This window comes from Vulpes vulpes, chromosome 12 (genome assembly GCF_048418805.1).
Source record: "Vulpes vulpes isolate BD-2025 chromosome 12, VulVul3, whole genome shotgun sequence".
Lineage (NCBI taxonomy): Eukaryota > Metazoa > Chordata > Mammalia > Carnivora > Canidae > Vulpes > Vulpes vulpes.
The window spans coordinates 110,069,597-110,097,328 of record NC_132791.1 but is presented as its reverse complement, the minus strand read 5'-3'; the positions used below and the strand labels follow the sequence as shown (position 1 = coordinate 110,097,328).

General features: G+C 38.5%; 1 protein-coding gene across 1 annotated transcript in view; it reads left to right on the top strand.

Moving 5' to 3' along the window:
• Positions 1–27,473, top strand: part of CHEK1 (checkpoint kinase 1) — a 33,987-nt gene extending 6,514 nt beyond the window's left edge. The window contains exons 6-13 of the mRNA XM_025998960.2: positions 9,515–9,703; positions 10,167–10,271; positions 14,116–14,211; positions 18,754–18,862; positions 19,033–19,210; positions 19,473–19,604; positions 22,112–22,213; positions 23,417–27,473. Of these exons, the coding sequence (XP_025854745.1) occupies positions 9,515–9,703; positions 10,167–10,271; positions 14,116–14,211; positions 18,754–18,862; positions 19,033–19,210; positions 19,473–19,604; positions 22,112–22,213; positions 23,417–23,512 (1,007 nt within the window). The 3' untranslated portion in view covers positions 23,513–27,473. The remainder of the gene's footprint in view (positions 1–9,514; positions 9,704–10,166; positions 10,272–14,115; positions 14,212–18,753; positions 18,863–19,032; positions 19,211–19,472; positions 19,605–22,111; positions 22,214–23,416) is intronic.
• Positions 27,474–27,732: the final 259 nt, after the last annotated feature.

Sequence of the window (27,732 nt, the reverse complement as noted above, 5' to 3'; positions counted from 1 at the left end):
AATTTAAATTCAATTTGCCAACATATAGTATAACCTAGTGCTCATCCCTTCGGGTGCCCTCCTTAGTGCCCGTCACCCAGTTACCTCATTCCCTCACACACCTCCCCCTCCACAGCCCTTTGTTTGTTTCCCAGAGTTTTGTTTTTTTTTTAAATTTTTTTTTTATTTATTTATGATAGTCACACACAGAGAGAGAGAGAGAGGCAGAGACACAGGCAGAGGGAGAAGCAGGCTCCATGCAGGAAACCTGATGTGGGACTCGATCCCAGGTCTCCAGGATCACATCCTGGGCCGAAGGCGGCTCTAAACCACTGAGCCACCCTGGCTGCCCATGGGGTCTTTGTTTTTGGAGTGAAAGTAATTCCGACCTTGTAGAATGCGTTTGGAAGTTTTCCTTATACTTCTATTTTTTGGAACAGTTTGAGAATAGGTATTAACTCTGCTTTAAGTGTTTGGTAGAATTTCCCTGGGAAGCCATCTGGCCCTGGACTTTTGTTTATTGGGAGATTTTTTATTATTAATTAAATTTCTTTGCTGGTTATTGGTCTTTTCAAGTTTTCTATTTCTTCCTGTTTAGGTTTGGTAGTTTATACGTTTCTAGGAATTTACCCATTTCTTCAGACTTCCCAATTTGTTGGCATATAACTTTTCATACTACTCTCATAATTTTTATATTTCTGTGATGTTGGTTGGAATCTCTCCTCTCTCATTCTCATTCTTTATTTGGGTCCTTTCTCTTTTCTTTTTGATAAATCCAGCTGGGGGTTTATTAATTTTATTCCTTTGAGGAATTAGCTCCTGGTTTCATTATTCTGGGCATTTCTGTTTCATTTATTTCTGGTCTTTTTTATTTCTTTCTTCTATATCTTTCTTCTGCTGGCTTTAGGCTTCATTTGTTGTTCTTTTTGTAGCTCCTTTAGGTGTAAGGTTAGATTAAGATTTTTCTTCTTGAGGTGGGCCTGTATTGCTATATACTTTCCCCTTAGGACTGCTTTTGCGGCATCCCAAAGGCTTTTTCGTGATTTCATTGTTTCCATGTGTTTTTTATTCCTTAACCTCCTGGTTGGCTCATTTATTCTTTGGATAGGCGGTTTTTTAATCTCCAGTATTTGTGCTCTTTCCAAATTTTTTCTATGGTTGACTTCAAGTTTCATAATGTTTGGTCAGAAAATATACACGGTATAATCTCAATCTTTGTATACTTGTTGAGGCCTAATTTGTGACCCAGTATGTGGTCTGTTCTGGAGAATGTCCCATATGCCCTTGAAAGGAATGCGTATTCTGCTGCTTTAGGATGAAATGTTCAGAATATATCTGTTAAGTCCATCTGGTCTAGTGTGTCATTCAGAGCCATTGTTTCCTTGTTGATTTTCTTTTCTTTATTTTTTTTTTTTTTAAGATTTTATTTATTTATTCATTAAAGATACAGAAAGAGAGAAAGGCAGAGACACAGGCAGAGGGAGAAGCAAGCTCTCCGAAAGGAGCCTGATGTGGGACTTGATTGCAGACCCCGGGATCACACCCTGAGCCGAAGGCAGATGCTCAACTGCTTAGCCACCCAGGCGTCCCTCCTTGTTGATTTTCTGCTTAGATGATCTGTCCATTGTTGTAAGTGGGGTGTTAGAGTCCCTTACTATTATTTTATAATTCTCAATGAGTTCCTTTATGTTTGTTACTGTTTTATATATTTGAGTGCTCTCAAATTGAGGGCATGAATATTTACAGTTTTTAGGTCTTCTTGTTGGATAGACCCCTTTATTGTGATATAATGCCCTTCTTCATCTCCTGTTATAGTCTTTGGTGTAAAATCTCATTTGTCTCGGCACATGTGTGGCTCAGTTGGTTCAGTATCCAACTCTTTTTTTTTTATTTTATTTTATTTATTCATTCATGAGAGACACACAGAGAGAAGCAGAGACACAGGACACAGGCAGAGGGAGAAGCAGGCTCCCTGTGGGGAGCCTGATGTGGAACTTGATCCCAGGACTCCAGGATCACAACCTGAGCTGAAGGCAGATGCTCAACCACTGAGCCACCCCGGCATCCCATGTAATTTTATCTTTTGTATCACTTATTTGTTCCTCTGATTCTTCCATCCTTGTGGTCCTTACATCCAGTTGATTTCAAATCTCAGTTCTTGCATTTTTTATTTTGGTCTGACTAGTTTTTAGATCTTTTATCTCTGAGGTAAGGGATTCTCTTGTGTCTTCTGTGCTTTTCTCAAGCCCAGCTAGTATTCTTATTGTTGCTTTAGGTTCTGGATCAGACATATTATTTATGTTTCATATTATCAGTTAGATCCCTGTTATGACCTTTTCTTATTCTTTCTTTGGGATGAATTCCTCCATCTTGGGATTTTGTCTAGATCTCTGTTTTCTTCTATGTGTTAGGAAAGCCTATTATGTTTCCTACTTCTGAGAGTAATGGCTTTATAAAGAAGAGGTCATATTTTATCCAGGGCTTGGCACTTCAGGAAGTGTCTCAGGTATGTCATGTGTTGTCTGTGGCTATATTTTGGCTGCTCTTTTCCTCAGATTGCTCCCCTGCAGAGTTTCTCCTTGCCTGCAATGGGGAGTGTTTGGACCTTGGCCAGAGTGTGGTGAGTTTTAACTAAGTGTACTCTGTTTGCTTGGTAAAAGAGACCTGATGCTGTTTCCACTTGTGCTGAAGCTCTGCGGAACTCTGCAGTCAGTAGAATTGGTGCATGGAGGGGATTTGTGCTGGTCTTCTGAGGGAGGGACCCACTGTGCTGGTTCTCAGGCATACTTGCCTGAGACAGGCAGCACCTGTAGAGTGCAGGGTGGGTGAGGCTTGGTGTAAGCGATTTTGGCCACAAGTGTCGGTGCTGTGTTGCTTACTGAGGTTAGTTTATGCTGAGGGGCAGGGTAGAGTAATGGCACCAGCCCCCTTTCTTGTCCCTGGAGAGGGAAGTTCATACCCACCACTGTCCAGGGAGCCCTCCCAGAAGAGCAGGTGTCCCAGGCATCCCTCAGATCTGCTTCCTTCACCCTGTCTGTTCCCAGGCTGTCTGCCCACTGGTGTTGTAGTGCACCTGTGTTCTACCCCAAGCAGGCTGGCTGAGTTTTAAAACTCCAAACTTTAGGGACCTGGTATGGCACAGACCCGTGCTTGTCCTCTGTAGGAGGGTCTTGCCTTGTTAGGACTGATGCAGGTTTGTCCTAGAGCAGCAGTCACACCAAAGCGCAGGGCATGGAGTTTGGAATAAAGTGCAGCAAAGCGCTAGTGTCCAGGTTAGCTGCCCTCAGCAAGTATCTCTGCACCTGTACTGAGGGGCAGAGTAGGGAAACTGTGCCCTCTGGCTCTTTTGTCCCTGGAGAGGCAGTGCCACCTCTCCCAGGTGTACGCCAAGAAGGGGGCACCGTCTCTCTCAGTGTGTCCCAGGGGATCCTCAGATTGCACCATCTGCTCCCAGGCTCTCTGCCCTCTGTCTCCCTGGGAGCACTGAGTGCCCTCAGGGCTCCACACAAGCCGTGCCACAGACCTCTAAAACTCCAGTCTTTTAGCCCTGCTGGTTGTAAAAACTCAGGGAAATCAGCCTCTTGTTTTTCCCAGTCAATGTTTTTGGGAAGTGTTTTCCTTGTGTGATGTCCCGTGTACTCTTCTCTCTCTTTCTCTCCCACCTCTCTTTCTCTCTCTCTCTTTTTTTAAAACATTTTATTTATTAAATGAGAGACAGAGAGGCAGAGACATAAGGCAGAGGGAAAAGCAGGCTCCCTGCAAGGAGCCTGATGTTGGACTAGATCCCAGGACCCTGGGATCATGCCCTGAGCCAAAGACAGACACTCAGCTGCTGAGCCACCCAGGCGTCCCCCCACCTCTCTCTTTGAGCAGGGCTCCCTCCCCTCTGCAGCACCCATGATCTTTTTCTCCCCGAAATCACATCTCCGTACCTCCTACCCTTCACAGTGTGGTCTCTTCTCTCCTTCTAGTTGTGCAGTTTGTTCTCTCAGTCTTCAGATCAATTTCTTGGGTGTTCAGAATGATTTGATATTTATCTAGCTGTGTTCATGGGATGAAGCAAGCCTAGGGTCCCCTTCCTACTCTGCCATCTTAGCTCCACTCTGTTTGTTCTTTTTAATCTGTGACTTGGATGGAGATGCAAAGAGTTTAGTTTTACTTCATGCATGTTATAAAAACTGGGATGGACAGATAGTGAAAGTATTAGCTTATTGAGTCAGGATTGAAAAAGATGACGGGGCGCTTGTATGGCTCATTTGGTTGAGCATCCCACTCTTAGTTTTGACTCGGGTCATGATCTCAGAGTCATGGGGTCAAGCCCCAAGAGGGGCTCCATGCTCAGGGGTGAGCCTGCTTGAGGTTCTCTTCCTCTCCCTTTCTCCTTGCTCTTTAAAATAAATAAGTCTTTTTTTTTTTTTTTAAATTATTTATTCATGAGAGAGGCAGAGACAGGCAGAGGGAGAAGCAGGCTCCATGCACCGGGAGCCTGACGTGGGATTCGATCCCGGGTCTCCAGGATCGCGCCCTGGGCCAAAGGCAGGCGCCAAACCGCTGTGCCACCCAGGGATCCCTATTTTGATTAGATTTTTTGATTAGATTTTGAATGCTAATAGGCTCGATGGTAGTACAGTCATTCATCCCCTTCCTCATCTATAAATTAAGTCCTTATTTGAGGAAATGTAGGTTTCAAGCTACATAAAACCCTCTGGGGAAAAAGGATTGTTTGTCTCTAACGATGAGAGGCAGTATGGAATAGTGTTAAAAGCTTGGAATTTCTAGGCCACCTCGTAGTAAGTGTATAGCCTTGTGTAAGTTGGCCATTACATATTTTCTCTCTGCCTTACTGTCCTTCTTTATAAATGGTGATAGTAAGAGAATCTATTTGGGTTGTGAGAATAAAGGAGCCGTATATATCTTCACCCATACATGTATCAATATAAGTTAGATCAAAGGATATATGCTTTTTTTTTTTAAGATTTTATTTATTTATTCATGAGGACACACACACACAGAGAGAGAGAGAGAGAGAGAGAGGCAGAGGCAGAGACACAGGCAGAGGAAGAAGCAGGCTCCATGCAGGGAGCCTGATGTGGGACTCAATCCCAGGTCTCCAGGATCACATCCTGGGCTGAAGGCGGCACTAAACTGTTGAGCCGCCCGGGCTGCTTTTTAAATGTGCATGTAGACTTTATTTTACATTGTATTTATATCTTATAGGGATCCCTGGGTGGCGCAGCGGTTTGGCGCCTGCCTTTGGCCCAGGGCGTGATCCTGGAGACCCGGGATCGAATCCCACATCGGGCTCCCGGTGCATGGAGCCTGCTTCTCCCTCTGCCTGTGTCTCTGCCTCTCTCTCTCTCTCTGTGTGACTATCATAAATAAATAAAAATTAAAAAAAAAAAACCTTTATAGTTACTTAAAACTTAAAAAATATTTAGGCATGGGCACCTGGCTGTTGGTAGAGCATGCTATTCTTGATCTTGGGGTTGTGAATTTGAGCTCCATGTTGAGTGTAGAGCTTAAAAAAAAAGTTCAGGGACATAAACATTTTTATAAAACATAATATGTAATGTAATTAAAAAACAATAACTACCAGTGTACCGACCTGGCTTAAAAAAATAAAACGGGATCCCTCAGTGGCGCAGCGGTTTGGCGCCTGCCTTTGGCCCAGGGCGCGATCCTGGAGACCCGGGATCGAATCCCACGTCTGGCTCCTGGTGCATGGAGCCTGCTTCTCCCTCTGCCTGTGTCACTGCCTCTCTCTCTCTCTCTCTCTGTGACTATCATAAATAAATAGTTTTAAAAAAAAAATAAATAAATAAAACAATGGGCAGCCCTGGTGGCTTAGCGGTTTCGCTCCACCTTCAGCCCAGGGTGTGATCCTGGAGACCCAGGATCGAATTCTACATCCGGCTCCCAGCATGGAGCCTGCTTCTCTCTGTCTCTCTATCTCTAATAAATAAATAAAAAATATTAAAATAAACAAATAAATAAATAAATAAAACATTATGCATATGTACACTGCTCAAAGCAGTGGTGTTTATAATAGCAAAAAACTGGAAACAACCTAAATGTCTACTGGCAGTAGAATAGATAAATTATGAAATGCGTCATTTATAGGTACAAAGTAATGGCATGGATATATTTCATGGAAGTGTTCACACAAGTATATTCTATTTATATGAAGTTCAAAAATATATAAAATCGAATATTATTAAAGATTTTATTTATTTTTTCATGAGAGACACACAGAGAGAGAGAGAGAGAGAGAGACAGAAACAGAGAGAAGCAGGCTCCATGTAGGGAGCCTGATGTGGGACTCGATCCCGGGTCTCCAGGATCACGCCCTAGGCCCAAGGCAGGTGCTCAACCACTGAGCCACCCAGGCATCCCTGAGCCACCCAGGCATCCCACAAAGAAGCATATTAAAATAAAAATCAGAATGGTGGTCACTTCTGAGAAAGTAGGGAAGGGAATATATTGATGGAAACAATTACAGGGGATTTATTAATTTATTTAAAGATTTTGTTTATTCATGAGAGAGACAGAGAGAGGCAGAGGGAGAAGCAGGCTCCATGCAGGGAGCCTGATGTGGGACTCTATCTAGGATCATTCCCTGGGCTGAAGGCAGGTGCTCAACTGCTGAGCCACACAGGTGTCCCTAATTACAGGGGATTTTTTTTTTCCAGGGGATTTAAAAGGAAATGGAATATTCTTTTGTTGTCAGAATGTTCTTAAATTAAGTATTAGGTAAATGGATGTTCGTTATATTTCTCATATCCTGCATAGTATATAAATATTTTTCTGTTCTTATCTAATACTTAATAATAATCTTTTAAATTTTTTTAAAGATTTATTTATTTATTTATGATAGACACAGAGAGAGAGAGAGGCAGAGACACAGGCAGAGGCAGAAGCAGGCTCCATGCCGGAAGCCCGATGCAGGACTCGATCCCAGGTCTCCAGGATCATGCCCTGGGCCAAAGGCAGGCGCCAAACCGCTGAGCCACCCAGGGATCCCCCAATAATCTTTTTAAAAAAGAAAACGTTACAAATATAGTCCAAGTCCAGTGTATTCTTTCACAAATGTATTCCCTTTATTTCAGAGATAACCACATCCCTCAATTTAGAATTTATTATCTGCAGTTCTCTAATCCTAGTATTATGTTGCAGACATAAGGAAACAGCAAGATTCAAGGAATGTTACAGTTACATTAGCATTTTCAGTGGTAACTTGGCACTCTTAGTCTCAGTGGTTTGTCAAGATTGTGTCATGGAGGGGCACCTGGGTGGCTCAGTGATTGAGCGTCTGCCTTTGGCTCGGAGCATGATCTTGGGGTCCTTGCAGGGAGCCTGCTTCTTCCTCTTCCTTTGTCTCTACCTCTCTTTCTCTGTCTCTCATGAACAAATAAATAAAATCTTAAAAAAAGTAATTGTGTCATGTTATATATGATTTATATTATATATTTAAGTATATTAAATTTATATATAAATTTATATATTTATATATTAAATATGCAATACCAGTGTATTTAATATTAAATATAGTATTTGCATTTATATTATATTAAAAGGATAATTACATAGCTACCTCCCAATTCAAATGCAGGCAAACAAACAAAAAAAAAACAAAAAAAACAAATGCAGGCAAACATCATCAGTGGCTTACATACTATATTCTGTGGATATACTTGATTTTCAGAGAATCAATCCCTTATTTTAGGATATTTAAGTTGTTTCTAGATTTAAAAAGATAGAAAGCAATGTCTATTCTCTAAATTTGTGCACAGGCCCAATATAAAAATTGGGTCATGTTCTAATGGATATTTGCTATGACATTTGTCTTTTTTTTTTTCCCCACTTAGACCCTATTCCATGTCAGTGCTATAGATACATACTTTTTTTTCTTTTTTTAAGATTTTATTTATTCCAGAGAGAGAGAGAGAGAGCAGGGGAAGGAGCAGAGGAGAGGGACAAATAGAGTCTGCACTGAGTGCAGACCTGGACATGGAGCTTGATTCTAGGACCTGGAGCTCATGACCTGAGAGGAAACCAAGACTTGGATACTCAGTTGGCTGAGCCACCTAAGCACCCTTTTTTAAAAAACTACTTACCAACATAGTTTTCATTGTATATATGTATAATAAAATTTTATCATTTCTTTATTGATGGATATTTAAGCTATTTACAGATAATATTGCTAGGAATATCCTTATGCTTATGAATTTGAGGGAGTATTTCGGTATTTGTGGTCCTGGAAATGGGACTTGCTAGTTCAAAGAGTGAATATTTCAAATTTCCAGATTGCCAGGTTGCCCTCTAAAAAGGTTGTGCCATTTGACCCTTGGTAATGGGGAGGGAAGGGGTGTCTTCCCTCCTACCTAAGATTAGGCAAGATCTTGTAATGTTCTGTATTTTCATAACTTTCACAGCAGTTGTCTGTTGTTAATTTTCAGTAATTTACCCGCATTGGCTAGCACAGTGTCACTCAGTTATGGCAGATATTTAGTAAGGACAGGAAAATTGAAAGTTCTGCCTGTAGTTTGCATGTGTTAAAAGTGGGAAGTTAGAGTAAATTTGCTCTTCTGGTTTATTTTTTTGCACAGTTTCTCTTTTCTAAACTTGACCACTTTGACAAGAAGTTCTAGTGGTTTGTGGATCTTTAGGTTTTGTATGTCTTTACATAATTTTCTTCTGCCAGCTGGTTTTGTTTGCTGCTGAGAAAGTTGAACTTGTCATGTTATTGGTGTCTCCTTCCTGCCCTCTGTTTTTTTTTTATTTATTTTTTATTTTTTTTATTATTATTATTTTATTTATGATAGTCACACACAGAGAGAGAGAGAGAGAGAGAGGCAGAGACATAGGCAGAGGGAGAAGCAGGCTTCATGCACCGGGAGCCTGACGTGGGATTCGATCCCGGGTCTCCAGGATCGCGCCCTGGGCCAAAGGCAGGCGCTAAACCGCTGCGCCACCCAGGGATCCCTCCTTCCTGCCCTCTGTACAAGTTGTTGAAGGCCCTGGCTCTGCTTTCAACCTAAGATAGTGTTCATTCTCCAGAAGGGCAATCCCCTTTGACTCCAGTGTCTTTCTTTAACCGGGTCCACTGTTTTGTGTATTGATGATTTTTCTTTTAATAGAAACGATGAGGTGGCCTTTTTCTAGTTTTAGCTATGTGATATCTTTTATTTCTTCTTTTTTTTTAATTTCTTTTTTGGGGCACGTGGGTGGCCCAGTTGGTTAATCGTCTGCCTTCAGCTCAGGTCATGATCCTGGGATTGAGCCCTGCCGCAGGCTGTATGCTCAGGGCTAGCCTGCTTCTGCCTTTCTTCCCTCTGCTGCTCCTGTTGCTTGTGTTCTCTTTCAAATAAGTAAAATCGTTTAAAAAAAAACAAAACACTTTTTTGTCCTTTTAAGGTAGAAAAGTTGTACATGTTTTAAGTAACACCAGTGATTTTCCAATAAAACTTAATTCCTTTAAGTATATATATTTATAAAACATTTTATTCCAGTGCCATTCATTTTTACTTTTGTTTAGATAACCTCAAAATCTCTGACTTTGGCTTGGCAACAGTGTTTCGGCATAATAATCGTGAACGTTTATTGAACAAGATGTGTGGTACTTTACCTTATGTTGCTCCAGAACTTCTAAAGAGAAAAGAATTTCATGCAGAACCAGTTGATGTTTGGTCCTGTGGAATAGTACTTACAGCAATGTTGGCTGGAGGTAAGAGCTATTTAATCATGGTGAAACTGTCCTATGGAAATCTGTCCTATGGAAAGCCAGATTTATTATACCAAAATAAATGAAACAAACCAAGAGAATCCATATTTATATATATTATAATAGTGACTTTATTTATAACTAATTTGGAACTTGGAATCCCAAAGCTTTTTAAAAATGAGGTATGTATACCTATTAAATGAAATATCACAATAGCAATCTTTTAAGATTCATGTGAATAAGTTTGGAAACCGGGTGGGTGGAAGTGGTTCATCCATTTTTTGAAATACCTCTAAAATTTCTGTGAGTTGGTATTCTTAGTTTGAAAAACATATTGAATTAATTTGGAGGAAACTTTTAATGGATTTGTATCATTGACTAGGATTTGCATCATTGACTATTTTTCTTTAAAATCTTTACTATATAATGTGAATACTCAGAAAACCATGACTTGTTTCTTTTTTAGAATTACCATGGGACCAGCCCAGTGACAGTTGTCAAGAATATTCTGATTGGAAAGAAAAAAAAACATACCTTAACCCTTGGAAAAAAATTGATTCAGCTCCTCTTGGTAACTGGGTTATATTGATTGAAACTACTGATTTCTTATATAATGAAACCTAGTGATGTTTGAATTTTTTCATTTTATATACATATGTTTTTTTTTTTTTAAAGATTTTTATTTATTTATTTATGAGAGACACAGAGAGAGGCAGAGACATAGGCAGAGGGAGAAGCTGGCTCCCTGCGGGGGAGCCCAAAACAGGACTTGATCCTGGGACTCCAGGATCATTACCTGAGGCAAGGGCAGACACAACTCTGAGCCACCCAGGCTTCCCTCTTTTTTTTTTTTTTTTAAGATTTTATTTATTTATTCATGAGAGACACACAGAGAGAGAGGCAGGGACACAGGCAGGGGGAGAAGCAGGCCCCATGCAGGGAGCCCGATGTGGGACTTGATCCCTGGGACTCCAGGACCATGCTCCGGGCCAATGGCAGGCGCCAAACCGTTGAGTCTCCCAGGGATCCCCATGGCTTCCCTTTTACTTTTCTTTTTTGTTGTTGTTGTTTTTTTTAGAGTTTCCCTCTTTTTAACTTTTATTTTGTTTTATTTTTAAATGTAGGCACAAGCTTTTTTTTTAATTTTTATTTATGATAGTCACAGAGAGAGAGAGAGAGGCAGAGACACAGGCAGAGGGAGAAGCAGGCTCCATGCACCAGGAGCCCAACGTGGGATTCGATCCTTGGTCTTCGCGCCTTGGACCAAAGGCAGGCGCTAAACCGCTGCGCCACCCAGGGATCCCCTCTTTTTAACTTTTAAATAATCACATAAGTAATCCATAATCCTTGCAGATAGATTGGAAAATAATAATTAAAAAAAAACTGTATAATCCCAGCACTCAGAAATAGCTTCTTCTAATATTTTGACATGCAGTTCTACATTTTATTGTAAAAATGTTGGGACACCTGGGTGGCTCAGAGGTTAAGCATCTTCAAGTCACACGTCGGGCTCCCTGCATGGAGCCTGCTTCTCTCTCTACCTGTGTCTCTGCCCCTCTCTCTCTGTGTTTCTCATGAATAAATAAATAAAATCTTTTTTTTTTTTAATTTTTATTTATTTATTTATGATAGTCACACAGAGAGAGAAAGAGAGGCAAAGACATAGGCAGAGGGAGAAGCAGGCTCCAGGCACCGGGAGCCTGACATGGGATTCGATCCCAGGCCTCCAGGATCGTGCCCTGGGCCAAAGGCAGGCGCCAAGCCGCTGCACCACCCAGGGATCCCAATAAATAAAATCTTTAAAAAAATAACAAAAAAGTGTTTTACAAATATTTGTTACATATGTATATTATTTATAAGTATTTGCGTTTTTATAGAAAATGAGATCACACTACATACGCTATTTTATAACCTGTTTTTTTGTCTTAATGCTGTTGACATGGACATTCTTCCATGACTATAACTATAGGTCTACATCATTGTTTTTAAAGGCTGTAAAACATCATTGTTTTAAAGGATGGAATTATGCTGTGTGGGTATATTTTACCTTATTCATCCAATTCATTTTCTTTGGAGATTTATATATTTTAAAAATTTTCACTTATGAAAGCAATATGATGATCATTCACATAATGCACATACACTTAATTAAAAAATAAATTCACAGGATGCCTGGGTGGCTCAGCAGTTAAGTGTCTCCCTTAGGCTCAGGTTGTGACCCTGCGATTCCGGGATCGAGTCCCACATCGGGCTCCCTGGGTGGAGCCTGCTTCTCCCTCTGCATATGTCTCTGCCTCTTTCTCTCTGCATCTCACATGAATGAATAAAATCTTTAAAAATATAAATAAATCAGCAGAAAAAAAAATAGTCCTTTAAAAAACAAAACAAGGGATCCCTGGGTGGCTCAGTGGTTTAGTGCCTGCCTTTGGCCCAGGGCGTGATCCTGGAGACCTGGGATCGAGTCCCACGTTGGGCTCCCTCCATGGAGCCTGCTTCTCCCTCTGCCTGTGTCTCTGCCTCTCTCTCTCTGTGTGTCTCTCATGAATAAATAAAATCTTAAAACAAAACAAAACAAATCCAGAAGTGTCAGGGATATATGCAGTTTTTAATTATTACGGTTTACCTGGCCAAATTGCTTATTTTTTTTTATTTTTTTTATTTTTATTATTATTATTTTTTAAGATTTTATTTATTTATTCATGAGAGACACAGAGAGAAAGAGAGAGAGGCAGAGACATAGGCAGAGGAAGAAGCAGGCCCCATGCAGGGGGCCTGACGTGGGATTTGATCCCGGAACTCCAGGATCATGTCCTGGGCCAAAGGCGGGTGCTAAACCACTGAGCCACCCAGGGATCCCTGCCAAATTGCTTTTTAGAGAGTTTGTATCATTTCATCACAATTTCATTAGTTTATATTTAAAAAAATTTTTTTTTAAGATATATTTATTTTAGACCAGAGAGCGTATGCAGTGCACATGTGCAATGGGGAGGGATAGAGAGTGTCTTAGCCAGACATTAAGGGCTCCATCTCAGGACTCTGAGATCACAACTTGAGCAGAAACGAAGTTGATTGCTTAACTGGCTAAGCCACCCAGGCACCCCTATATTCACTGTTTCTTATTTTAAATTTAATACCAGTGAGGTTGTATATCCATTGTTAACTTTTTGTCCATTTTTGTGAATGATCTGTTTTGCTCACTTGTGGCAGGGAGGTTTTCTTACTATTTTGTATGGGGTTGTTTTTTTTTTTTAAACATTAATGTCATTAGAGCTTTGCATTAGTTACAAGTGTTTTTCACAATTTGCCATGCGTTTTTATTTTGTTTACGCTATTTTCACATGCAGAAGTTTATATTTTTATTCAAATCTATTATTTTGTCCTTTGCAATTTTCTGACTATATTGTTATGTTTGGAAAGATATTCCCTAGACCTAACTTAAAAAAAAAATTCCCTGTGTTTTTATGGCTTCAGTTTCTCGTATAAATCTTTGTCCCATTAGAAAATAATTTTGGGGGCAGCCCAGGTGGCTCAGCAGTTTAGCGCCGCCTTCAGCCCGGCGTGATCCTGGAGACCCGGGATCGAGTCCCACGTCAGGTTCCATGCATGGAGCCTGCTTCTCCCTCTGCCTGTGTCTCTGCCTCTCTCTCTCTCTCTCTCTCTCTCTCTGTGTCTCTCATGAATAAATAAAATCTTTAAAAATAATAATAATAATTTTGGGGAGCATATGGGTGGTTCAATCAGTTAAACATCTGCCTTAATTTAAGCTCAAGTCATGATCTCAGGGTCCTGGGATCAAGCCCTGCATCAGGCTCCCTGCTCAGTGGGGAATCTCCTTCTCCCCCTACCTTTGCACTGTCCCTCTGTGCTTTCTCTCTCTCTCTCTCAAATAAAATCTTAAAAAAAATTTTTTTTGGCTTTTGAAGATATATGAATTCTTCATCGAGATAGTTAAGATACTTTAGGATGATAGCTGCGTACATGATTATCTCTTAAAAAGTTATTGGAAAGTAAATTTTCTTTATAAAACTGTGTGCGTGAGGACATAACATGATATATTGGAACAACGAGTTTGGTATTGAAAATGGATGAGGGTTTTTGTATCTTTTTGTTAATGTGTGTCACATGCGAAGAAACATTTCCACCTGGCTCCTGCTCTGCTTACTTGCAGACAACTGAGAATCAGATCTACGAACTGGTATTCTAAGATATAGACAGTAGCAAAGAGCAATTACATGAAATTAAAGCAATAATATAGTAACTTATTTTTTCTCTTGCCCAGAAGTATTTGGATATAAAGAGACTAATAGAGAATATGTTCCACAGCACAAGTTTCTAATCTGCATGACTATTTTGTAAATGTTGCATTCTAATCTCCTGACTATTTTGTAAATATCGTATTAATATTTTTATTTCAGCTTTGCTGCATAAAATCCTAGTTGAGAATCCATCAGTAAGGATTACCATCCCAGACATCAAAAAAGATAGATGGTACAACAAACCACTCAAGAAAGGTAATATCCTGAAAATACAAGTATTTTTTCTGTGAAAGAAAAGGCAATTGAGTCAGTATCACGAGTCAACAGCACAAGATAGCTGTTATCTCTGTCCTCAGGTTGGTTATAATGTCTACTAGGGAAAAGAGAAATACAAAATAATTTTACGGTTTATTAATAAAATGGAAAGTCAGAGTACTATAGCTAAGCATATGACCAAGTCTTAAATGACAGAGAAACCTTGTCTTCCTGGGGAAATCACATTAAATTTAAGGTCTGAAGATTAAAGGGGAGCTAGCCAGATGAGTACTAGCAAGATGAGTGACAGTTTCTTTGGAACAGAGGAAGCAGCATTCTGGAGAGTCTTGGAATTTGGAAGGTGGTACATTTGAGGAACTTGAAAGAAGGCCAGTATGGCATGGACCATGTCTGCCTTGTTCATCATGGTGTCACCAGTGGTTAGCATGGTGTGTGGGACGTTATAGGCTCTCAGTAAATGTTTGTTGAGTAAATGAGTGAATAAAGAATAGGAAGAGGGAGACAGGTTTGAGATGAAGGTAGAGAGGTAGATAGTGACCAAATTGTAGAGGGGAACCTTGTAAACCACATTTGGGATTTTGGGCTTTAACTTAAGGCCATTGAGGAAGCTTTTAAGAGATTTTAAGCCAGGAAATAATATCATATATTTGGTTTTAAAATATCTTTCTGGCGGGGATTCCTGGGTGGCTCAGCGGTTTGGCGCCTGCCTTCGGCCCAGGGTGTGGTCCTGGGGTCCATCGAGACCCATGTTGGGCTCCTGGTATGGAGCCTGCTTCTCTGTCTGCCTGTGTCTCTGCCTGTCTCTCTCTCTTTATGTCTATCATGAATAGATAAATAAAATCTTTAAAAAAAAGCCAGGAAATAATATCATATATTTGGCTTTAAAATATCTTTCTGGTGGGGATTCCTGGGTGGCTCAGCGGTTTGGCGCCTGCCTTCGGCCCAGGGTGTGGTCCTGGGGTCCATCGAGACCCATGTCGGGCTCCTGGTATGGAGCCTGCTTCTCTGTCTGCCTGTGTCTCTGCCTGTCTCTCTCTCTTTATGTCTATCATGAATAGATAAATAAAATCTTTAAAAAAAATAGTCTTTCTGGCTTTTTTTTTTTCATTGTTTATGACATTTTTGATCTTAGATGTGAGTAGACGGTACCTTGCATGAGCTTTAGTGGCAGTGGGCTTGGAAGGAAGAGGTAGATTCCAAAGAAATTTACAGTCTACAATTGATAGACTGGTGGTTGTTTATATGTGGAAAATGAAGGAGGATGAGGAATCTGGGATGACTCCTTTCTGGGTTGGCCAACTCAGAAAATGGTGGTGCCATTTACTAGGATATAACTCAGGAAAAACAGAATTGGGAAATTTTATTGATTTTGGACATGTTGAATTTTAGAAGTAAAAACTGTCTAAAAAGGAGATGTATGCTGTGTGTGTGTGTGCGTGTGTATGTGTGTAACTGAGGAGACAGGACCAGGCGTGAGATCTCAATATTTGGGTGTTCTCTGTAAATAGATGGTAGTTTAAACTGGTAGATGAAATTGAGTATGTGAAACTTTAAGGAATGCCAACATTTAAGTGGTAGGTAAGGGCCAGGAAAACAGAAAAATAGCCAAAGAGATGGGGCGGGGGAACATCAGGAGAATATGGAGGGATTGAGGCTAAGAGAAAAAAATGCATGACAGTAGCAGATACTTTTTTTTTTTTTTTTTTTTTTTTTTTAGCAGATACTGTTAATGAATTAATAACATGAAGCCTAAAAGTTTGCCCAGTAGTTATCTGTGTTTGTGGCAGGAACAGATTTGGTGGAGAGCTGGGAGTAATTGTCGAGTACAGTGATTATAGTCTAAAAGAGAGATAATGAAGCAGAGTGTAGACAGCTCATTCTGGCTGTGAATGAGAGGAAAGAGGACAATGGCTAGAGATGAGTGAGTTTTTAACTCTTCTCTGAATGCATCTTTTATTTTTTAAAGATTTTATTTATTCATGAGAGCATGAGAGACAGAGAGAGGCAGAGACATAGGCAGAGAGAGAAAGAAGCAGGCTCCTTGCAGGGAGTCCGATGCAGGACTTGATCCTGGGACTCCATGATCATGCCCTGGGCTGAAGGCAGGTGCTCAACTGCTGAGCCACCCAGGCATTCTCTGAATGCATCTTTTACCTTTCACTCTGTTCTAACAGGAATCCAGCTCTCCCTTGAGAACACAGGCTTCCTCCAGTGGTAGTTGTTTTCTTTCCCACACTCTCCTACCTTTGAATCTGAGAGTGGGCAAGCATCCTTTTTGTCCTTCGTTGCCACTTTCTGCCTTTTCCTCACATTTCTCCCCTGCTTCATTTTGAGTTTCATATCAGATTATCACCCGCTGTTCCATCCTTGTTACAGTCAGCTTTTGAACCTCCAATTAAAATTCTTGTCACATTGTCACTCTCTTCAACTCTTGATGTACATTTTGTCATGGTTCTTGGTGATTTAAATATTCATTTGGATGATCCTTCCAATATTCTGAACTTATATTTCCTGGATTGTCTCTTCAAGCATCCTGCTTTGACTACTGTTATGTTTTCCTGGTTTCCTCTAGTTCCCTGACTCCAGCAATCCTTTGACCCTACCTAGATATGCAATTCACTAATCTACTTCCTTTTCACTATTTCTTATTTGCCCCCTCCCTAGGTCTTTAGCTCCATCCTCATTACTTTATTTATTATTACTATTTTCAAATATTTTATTTATTCATGAGAGACACACACGGGGGGTGGGAGGGCAGAGAGAGACACACACAGGAAGAGGGAGGAGAAGCAGGCTCCATGCAGAGAGGCGGATGTGGGACTTGATCCTGGGACTCTGGGATCATGCCCTGAGCCAAAGGCAGACTCTGAGCCGCTGAGCCACCCAGGCATCTCATCCTCATTACTTTAAATCCTAGGGTCAGTCATTATAATGACTCCTTTACATTCAGCTTCAGCTTTCCAGCCCTTTCGCTCTTCATCATGGTTACTGGTCAAAACCTAACCCAAGTTTAATCCAGTTTTCTGCCTACTATACACTTAACACCTGCACAGCGGATCACATTTGGACCAGAATATTAACTTTAAATTCAGGATCACTAATCTCAAGTGAGCCCTTAATTCTGCCAGTCAGTTATAATGCATTTCTCCACTCCTTTCACAGCCTCATTCTCTTAAATCACATTTATATACTTTTTTTTCCCCTTCAACTTTGAATGCCTCTTTTCCCATCCTCACTCTCAGTTGGTGACAGCATTTCCTATTTCACTGAGAAATAGAAACAGTCACAAAGGAACTTCTACAGGCTCCAGTCATCACCTCCACTCACCTAACCAGCTGCCTCTGTGCTCATATACTCTGCTTTCTCTTTGTTGCTATGAATAAATTGTCTGCTCCAGTTATAAGCCAACTCTCTTTCTCTTGTACTTGAGACCCAGTTCTCTTTTGCTTACTCAGGGACATTATCTAGCAATTCTTCAGTCTTCCTCCTGCATCGTTAATTTTTCTGTATTAACTTTCTCATCAGCATACCAGCAAGCTGTTTCTCTCATCTTACTGCCTGATCCATAGGAGGCTTACTGAAATATTTGGATGAAGGAATTAATAAATAAAATGTTTGGCTAAATATAAGTGTGTTTAAATGGTTTAGGGACAGTTCCAGTTGAGAGGGAAAAAGGCTGAAGGTGTAAGAGAGAAAGGAATGAAGGAGCATCAAGCCCCCTGAAGAGATAGGAAGGTATGGGGTTCAGGTATGAGTAGAGGGATGGGCATTGGATGGGAGCATGGAAGGGAGGGAAGGATGAGTCGCAATGCAAGTAAATTGGCAGATTTATTAATGGCAAGTTGAGGGAGTTTCTAATGACATTATTTTCTTTGTGCAGTGGGAGATGGTATCCTGTGCTATGTAATAAGGAACTGGAGGGTGGGTGGTTGTGGGAATTTGATAAGAATGTAGAAGTTTTGAAGCAGTCATGGAGAAAGGGAGAGGAAACTGACTGAAAAACATAGGACTATCAGTATTGAGGATCCAGCTAAGGGTATTAACCACAGAATTTACAGTGGCATCATTTTCTGTGTAATAATTATTCTCAGTAAAGTTTTGCCAGGGGAGAGAGGGCCTGGGTGGCTCAGTTGGTTAAGCATCTGCCTTTAGCTTAGTCATGATCTCTAGATCCTGGTCCTGACACCTGAGCTCTGTGTCAGGTTCCCTGCTTAGCAGGGAGCCTGCATCTCCCTCTGCCTCTTTTCCTGCTTTTGTTCACTCTATCTCTGTCAAATAAATAAAATCTTAAAAAAATAAAATAAAATTATGACTTTATTGTGAAATCCCACACTGGGAACATACAAATCAGGATTTGTGAAATGTGTAATTTGACACAGGAGTCCTCCTAAGTTTATGATGACCACATTTCTTATGCAGTCATGTATGGAGAGCCACTATTTGTCATATAACTATTTTGTTTTGAATAAATGGATTTAGATGTGGTTTAAAAACATTTGTATTTATGTTTTCTTTTTTTAGGAGCAAAGAGGCCCCGAGTCACTTCAGGTGGTGTATCAGAGTCTCCTAGTGGATTTTCTAAGCACATTCAATCCAATTTGGACTTCTCTCCAGTGAATAGTGCCTCTAGGTAAGATAAATCAATAAAGACCAAATAATTACTGTATGTAATATTCCCATAAAAATAATGCATGTATATATTTTTTCTTGATAATGAATGTGAGAATGGAAATGTGATATAAGAAAGGCCTGATTGGTTTTATCTAAAGATATATTTTTCCCCATATCTTAATGCCTCAGTGAAGAAAATGTGAAGTACTCCAGTTCCCAGCCAGAACCACGGACAGGTCTTTCCGTATGGGACACTAGCCCTTCATATATTGATAAGCTGGTACAAGGGATCAGTTTTTCCCAACCTGCATGTCCTGATCATATGCTCCTGAATAGTCAGTTACTTGGCACCCCGGGATCCTCACAGGTAAGGGAATTTAGTTTTTTCAAATAAATGATGAAAAACTTCTAGTTTTTTCCTCATAAAGCCTTTTGTTTTAATGTATAAATCTTAGAAATAAAGTATTAACATTGTGCGTATATAGATTTTTTTTTAAGGAAGAGATAAGAGGATGCTTTCCTGTATAAGAATCTTAAGTCACACAAAAAAATTTTCAGACCCAATAGCTATGATATGACTGCTTTTGGTGATACCAGATTTATTCAGGTTTCCTCTGTTTGACATGTAGAACCCTTGGCAGCGCTTGGTGAAAAGAATGACACGATTTTTTACCAAATTGGATGCAGACAAATCTTATCAATGCCTGAAAGAGACTTGTGAGAAATTGGGCTACCAGTGGAAAAAGGGTTGTATGAATCAGGTATGTTTCATTGATTTTCCTGAAGAAAAATGTAAATATTTGAGTAAAAAATGATCATTATCAGTATATATTTTTTAAAAAAGCAATTGGAATTTATTTTTTTTATTTTTATTTTTATTTTTTATTTTATTTTATTTTTTGCAATTGGAATTTAAAAGACTTAAGTAAAATGTTACTTACCTTAAGAAATAGTATTGAAAGTCTTCTTTAAGGTTGTTAAAAATATCAAGAGACGCAAGTCATGTTCTTGAAAACTGTATGTCCTTAAATTGTAAGAGTAACAAAGATTACCTTCTATGAAAGATGAATACATTAACAATCCCATACTTCTTCTATCTCCCCTGCTCCCACCACCAATTTTTGTTTTATATTATTGTAGCATATTTGTAATACTGAAATTCTACTGGCATGGAAAACAATTAGACGAATATTCTGTGTTAACGAGGCCTGACAAATAATGTAATGGCATGATCTTTTACATTTTACAGATCATGGCTTTAAAGAAGTGAAAGCTATAAAAGACATTATTGGAACAATTGAGGAAATTTGAATATGGTTTTTATATTAGATAATGTTTTTGAATCAGTGCCAAATTTCTTGGTTGTTATCATAATATTGTAGTTTTGTAGAAGAGGGTCTTTGTTCACAGGAGAAACATGTTGAAGTGAAGTGTATGTCTTGTATAGCTTGGTTGAAAAAGTAAAAGAAAAAAAAAGACAAGTAAACATACTTATCTAGGTTGATAAGACCAACAAAGGGTATATAGTTGGTGATTCTTTCAGATTTTTTTTTTTTTTTTTTTAATAGCTTTGTAAGCTTTCACAATTAAAAGTTAGGGGAAATTGTTACCGTGCAGAAATCTGAGACCAGCCTGATTTTCCTCTCACTTATGTAGATAATTTACTTTTTTTTTTTAATCAGGTAGGTATATTGAGATGTAATTCATGGTAACCTAAAAATCGTCATTTTAGCTATTTTAAAGTGTACAATTTAGTGGTTTTGGTATATTCACAAGATTGTGGTACCGTCGTCATCATTTTATTCTAGAACATTCCATCGTCCCTAAAATAAACTCCATATGAATTAATAGTCATTCCTTATTCTTTCTTCCCTTCATTTCCTGGCAGCCACTGATTTACTCTCTGTCCTATAGATGGCCTATTCTGGATGTTTCATATAAATGGAATTATATAAATGGCTTTTTGTGTCTGTCATCTTTTACTTAGCATAATGTTTTCAAGGTTAATCTATGTTGTTTACATTTGTCAGTACTTCATTCCTTTTTATGGGAGAATAATAGAATACAACATTATATGGATAGAATATTTTATTTATCCATTTACTTGTTAATGGACTTTTGAGATGTTCTCTGCTAAGAACATTTTTGTACAAGTTTTTTGTATGAACTTAATGTGTTTTTAGCTTGCCAGGGCTGTCATAACAAAATATCCAAACTGGGTGCTTCAACAGCAGAAATTTATTTTCTCACAATTCTAGAAACTGAAGTCTGAGATTAAGGTGCCGGCAGGGTTGACTTCTTTTTCTTTTTTTAAAAGAGGATTTATTGACTTATTTATTCATGAGAGATACATAGAGAAAGAGAGGCAGAGACACAGGCAGAGAGGGAGAAGCAGGCTCCATGCAGGGAGCCTGATGTGGGACTCGATCCCAGAACCCGAGATCATGGCCTAAGCCAAAGACAGATGCTGAACTGCTGAGCCACCCAGGCATCCCAAGGCAGGGTTGATTTCTTCTGAGGCCTCACTTCATGGCTTTCAGATGCTGCCTCTTGCTGCCTCCTCATCTCGCCTTTCCTCTGTGTGCATGTGTACCTGGTATCTTTCTCTCTCTGTATTCTAATTTTTTATTAAAAAAAATTTTTTTTGTAAAGAATTTATTTATTCAAGAGAGGCACAGAGAGAGGCAGAGATATAGGTAGAGAGAGAAGCAGGCTCTATGCAGGGAGCCCCATGTGGGACTTGATCCCAGGTCTCTAGGATCACACCCTGGGCCAAAGGCAGGTGCCAAACCACTGAGCAACCCAGGCAGCACTTTTTTTTTTTCTTATAAAGCTATCAGTCATTTTGGATCAGAGCCCACTAAGTGGTTTCATTTTAACTCTTATTACCTATTTAAAGGCCCAGTCTTTAAATACAGTCACATTCTGAGGGGCTAGGGCTTCAACATATGAATTTTGAAGGGACATAGTTCAATTCACAACAATATGTTTTTAATTTCTTAGGTATATAACTTGCTAATGGAATCACTATGGCATATAGTATCTGTGTTTAACTTTTTGAGGAGCTGCCAAGTGGTTTTCCAAAGCAGCTGCACCTTTGTAGATTCCCACCAGCAATATATGTGTTAAGCATCTTCTTTCCCAGAACATTATGTTCCAGTGTTGCACAATTGTGGTACACTGGTGTATTTTTTTTGGTCATTCCTTGAAATGAGAAGTTTTACAAATGTTTTTGTAATTTGCACTAATCTTATTTTTATTGCCTTAGGTTACTGTATCAACAACTGATAGGAGAAACAATAAGCTGATTTTCAAAGTGAATTTGGTGGAAATGGATGAGAAGATCTTGGTTGACTTTCGGCTTTCTAAGGTATGTCAAACAACATTTTAAAAAAAAAATTTGTTTTGCTGTTATTAAAGAAGTATTACATGTTCATTGAAGAAACCTAAAAAATATGAAAACACGTATAAAGGATAAAATAAGAATCAAGTTTAATCTTATCCAGAGAGAATAGAGAGATTTTATACTGTATTTCATTATGGTAGTCTTACTACTTCTTTAGTATGTGCTATATGGAAATGCTCTTATGTAGAGATTTCTTTTTAATGGCATTATATTTGTATATACATGGCATTTGTAAATATATGGTAACTTGCTTTTTCTCATTCAGTGTTCTGAACATTCTTGTTGTGTCCTCCTAAAATACAGATTTTTTTCAAATGACATTTTCCTTATTATAAAAGCTTTATTGTAGAAAATGTAAATAAGTAACAATAAAATAAAAATAATCCTGTTATATTGTCCACCAGTAATTACCCTAAATATTTTAAAGCATTCTAAACTTTTTCTTATTTAATCCATATATATCTTAATAACAATTATGTTTGTCAAAATGTACAATATAATTAACCTTTATCTGTCATAAGTAAATCTGTGATTAATATTTGTATACATAGAGTCTTGTTCACATATCTGATTATTTCTTTAGAAATTACTGGTTCTGAGGTTATAGTTTGGCCTTGATATATAAGAGCAAAATAGTGTTCTCTATGTTTCCTGAGATACTGTATATGGTTCTAAAGGAGATTAGAGAACTAGGTCACATTTTGAAATTGGAAATTTGTTTCATTGTCCAGATGCTTAGTATGAAATTAAATTATTAAGATCCTAGTGTAATGAATTTATCATAACTGAATCACTGGCTTTGTTACCACAGTATTTGGACAAGACTTCAATGTAGTTGTGTAGCTTAATTTTGGTTTATAAACCCCCAGTACCTATGGAAAACAGTGATTTAGGTTCATAGACATGGATACCAATGCTGGACAGAGATAAGATGCCATTGTTTCTGCCTCTACGCTCAGTATGGTGGGAACAGTGATGGCCCAAAATCAAGTTGAAATTGTTTATGTAGTCATATCTTCTAGGATATTTAGTCTTCAGAAGAGGACTTGAAGGGAATTGTAGTTGGACATATCTAAGGGTGTTTATCTCTTCTTGCCACTAAAGAGAGTTTGATTTTATGGCAGTCTCTTTTTTGATATTATTTTTTGGATATTATTCCTAATATAGGGAGATGGATTAGAATTCAAGAGACACTTCCTGAAGATTAAAGGGAAGCTGAGTGATGTTGTGAGCAGCCAGAAGGTTTGGCTTCCTGCCACATGAGAGATCCATTGGATTCCTGGTGAATATAGTGCTGCTATGTTGACATTATTCTTCCTAGAGAAGATTATCCTATTCTGCAAACTGCAAACAATAGTCTCTGAAGAATTGTCTTCCCTCTAGCCAAACACTTTGAATTTTTTTGGTATGTTCTTCATACAAACAATACCTTACATCTTCATTGTAAGTAAAGCTTTGGGGAATGGATGGATAGAATTCATTAGATATTTCTCATCCCGTGTTTATTTTCCAAAGACCCATGTAATGGAAACCAAGCTTTGAGGATACATGAACTTACCAACTTTTATACCACTGTAATGAAAGATGATATTCTTGTCATATTGTTAACAACATTTGGTTTTATCCAAAAAAGTAGGTGTTTCCTCTATGTTGATTTAATTATATGGATGGATTAGTAATAAAAGCAGTCCTGTGACTTTTGGACAGTAGATTTATCAGTCTATAAAGTGAAACCAACTTCAAAAAATATATCCTCAAAATTTATACTTATATTTTCACAAGGGCCTTACCAAGTATATAAATCTGTTTTTGGAGTATAACTGTTAATTGAAATTGCAAGTAGGTATGTTTTTTCCAGTGTAGTTAATATATAAAATACTGGTTGGTCTTTCAAGTAGAAGTTGAGCATGGACTCTAATGCTTAACTACCTTTACTCTAAAATTACTATTGCACATTTTAAATATTTTTCTATATTATTTTCTACTTTCACAGCCATATTTTAATTCTTTATTACAGAAATAAATTCTATTTTGAAAATGAATAGCTAACTCTGTGGACTTCTTGGTAACCAAGCTTCTAGGTAGTAAGGAATAAAAGAGGGAGGGAGAAGTAAATAAGCTGTGAGAGAAATAGATCTGATTCCTAATTCTTTTACTATTAGATTTACTAAGACTCTGTTCTTTTAATAAAATTTATATTAATTTTGGGGTCTCCTGGGTGGCTCAGTTGATTAAGCATCTGGCTTAGGTTCGGGTCATGATCTTGGAGTCCCAGATCAAGCCCCACATCAGGCTTCCTGCTCATCAGAAAGTCTGCTTCTCCCTCTCCCTCTGCTCCCCCTGCTCACACCCTCACACTGTGTATCTAGCTCTCAAATAAATAAAATCCTAAAAAAAATTTATATTAATTTTTGAATGTATTAGGTTTGGGACCTCTATTCCTTTTTCTTGGTAGTTTATAAAATTGATCATCTTAGTCTGAACCTAAGAAGGTGAAATTTTATGGTTAGAGTTTATCGCTTATTAGTGTATACTGGTGATTGTGTTAACACCATAGGAGAAAAAAATTTGAACGGTTAGGTGATTCCTAAGGTTGAGTTAGTAAATTCTCAAATATGAAAAATTTTGTTCTTGAAAATTATCATTAGTAACTCTCATAAACAAAGTTATCTTAAGCTTTGATCTCCCCCCCTTGAGCTTCAAACTTTACAGACACAGCCAAGCTGACATCTCCACTTGACTAATAGTGAACATGTGACCAAAACCAGCTGTTGGTCCCTATCTTCTGACCTGTTCCTCCTAAGTTTCTCCCAATTCCAATAAATGCTACATTCAGCTCTCCCCTTCCTTAAGCCAAAACCCCTGGAATCTTTTTTGACCTGGTTTTGATATTCTACATTTAATTTGGCAAATCCTATTCAATTTAGCAAACTTATCCACAATCTATCTTACTTCACACCTCTACTAGAAGCACTCTAGTTGAAGGCATTGTCACCTCTCTTTTCATACTACTTATCCTTCAACAGTTCAAAAAGTCAGTCAGAATGATATTTCTAAAACGTGAATCAGGGATCCTTCTCCTGTTCTCAACTCTCCTGGCTTTTCATCACACTTTAAACAAATTTCAAAATTTTCTCTCCCACCTCCTGGCTTTATGGGATCTGCCCTCTTAACAACTCCTGGGCCTCCTCTGCCACTCTTTTACGTACTCATCCTGCTCTGGCTGCATTTGCTTAGCTGTTCTGCTCACAATGTAGGCACATTCTCACCTCATATTCTTTTCCTTTGCTCTTTCCCTCTCTGTGGAGTGCTTTGGTGTGGCTTGTGTTTCACTTTAAGTCCTTGCTTAAATGTCACCCATTATGCAGAGTCTTTCCTTGACTTACCTAAAATATTATCCCACTTCTATCATTCATTCCTTTATTTTTCATCATAACAGTTATTGTCTGATGCTATATATTTTTATTTACCTATTAAATGTTTCCCTCATTGCAGTATGTAATATACAATAAGCTCCTTGAGGTCAGGGATCCTGTATGTCCTGTTCAGTTCTCTGTCCCCAGCACCTAGAACAGTGCCTGATGTATTATTACAGCATGCAATGAATAGTCATTTAATGAAGAAATAGGCACTCCATTGATCCGGTCTATCCTCACAATATATTTGGAAGCTGAACACTTCTGTCCATTTTGATTGCTGCCATTCTAGTTCAAGCTCCTTCATCTCTTCCCTGGATTTCTTACTAAAAACTGATGTCTTCCCACTTCCACTCTTGCCATTTCAAAACCTTCTTTTCCTCAAAGTCTTCTCTTGACATAGGTCCTAACTTGTTTTCTTTCTTTTTTTTTTTTTTTTTAACTTGTTGTTTTCTTAAAGATAAATTGTAAGTCCTTGCTTAAAAACCTCCAGTGGCTTCCCACTGCATCAGAAATGGAGTCTAAATTATTTCCTTGGACTGCAAGATACATCATCTGTCCTCTTTGCTTATCATACTACAGGCAGAGTAGCCTTCTACTTTTACTGTTTGTTAAGCATGCCAAAACTCATTCCCCTTTCAGGACTTTTTGAAGGGGGGGGCTTTCAGGACTTTTATGGTTACAGCTGCCACCGCCTGGAACCCCTTCCAGTGGTTTGCATGACTTATATAGTATTCAGATCTCAGCCCAAATGTTTCTACTGTCCCCAATCACTGTCCTCCTATTTTGTTTTTTTCATAGAACTGATTGCTATCTGAAATTATTTATTGTCTCTCTCCCCCCCCCAAAAAATGTAAACTTAGACTTCATAATCTCGTTTCCCCTTTGCCTACCTTTTTCCTTCTTCCTGCCCCTTTGTATATCTTGAAAGTGGAACAGTACTTGGAATATAGTAGGTACTAAATAAATATTTGTTGAATAAATGAATGAATTAAATATCAGATGAAGAAAATCTACAGAATATTGTAAGGGGAAGGTGAATCGATGGAGAGTAAACAAACTCAGCTGTTGGAATTTGTGTAGAATGGTGGAATAAGTTGCATTCAGACTTGGACAGATTAGCTCTCACATTTTTATGTGAGCATTGGCAACCGCCTCTGTAGAGAAACTGATAATAACTACATTTTAGAGTTGTTTTTTTCTTAAATGAGTTAATGTGTATGAAAAGTTTAGTATACGGTGTTGCACAAAAGGCATTCAATAAACATAAGCTGCCATAATTTTTCTGCAGTGTTCATTATACTATTGGGAGAAAGTGCTTACTTCCATTATTGAGAGTGATGTTTGCTTATCAGTGAAAGTTAGCAAAGTGTAAAAATGGGAATGGAATTATTGGCCAAAGATAACAGCTAAAATTTTGATGGGAAGATCAATGCATGCTGCATGTGTATGCATAGTGTAATATGTATATTGGGTATGATTGTTGAGATACATATAAATATATAAAATGTGTATGGTTTAGTTAGAAAGTCAATGTCTGTTGATCAAACTCCATTGAAGAAAGATAATTTCTGAACCCTCACAAGCCTTCCCTTGTTCCCCTTCCCAGTCATAACCAACTCCCTTCCCCCAGAAGTAATCCTAAAATTTATTTTTGTAATAATCCTTTCCTTGGTTTTTAGTTTTCTCAGCTATTTATGCATCTTTAAATGAGATAGTTTAATTTTGCCTGTTTTAGAACTTCATATAAATGAAATTATGCTGTATGTAATTTTTATGTGTTGCTTTTTAATGTTCATTAGCATGAATAACTTGCATGTATCAAAGTCATTGATTTTAACTACTGTATAAGATGCCACTTAGGAATATACCACTAATTGCGTATTCACTGTATTGTTAATGGATGTTTGGATTATTTACAGTTTGATGCTATTATTAATACTCGTTTTGTTTTGTTTTGTTTTGTTGAAGATTTTATTTATTTATTTGACAGAGCACAAGCAGGGGCAGCAGTAGGCAGAGGGAGAGGGAGAAGCAGACTTCCTGCTGAGCAGGGAGCCCAATGTT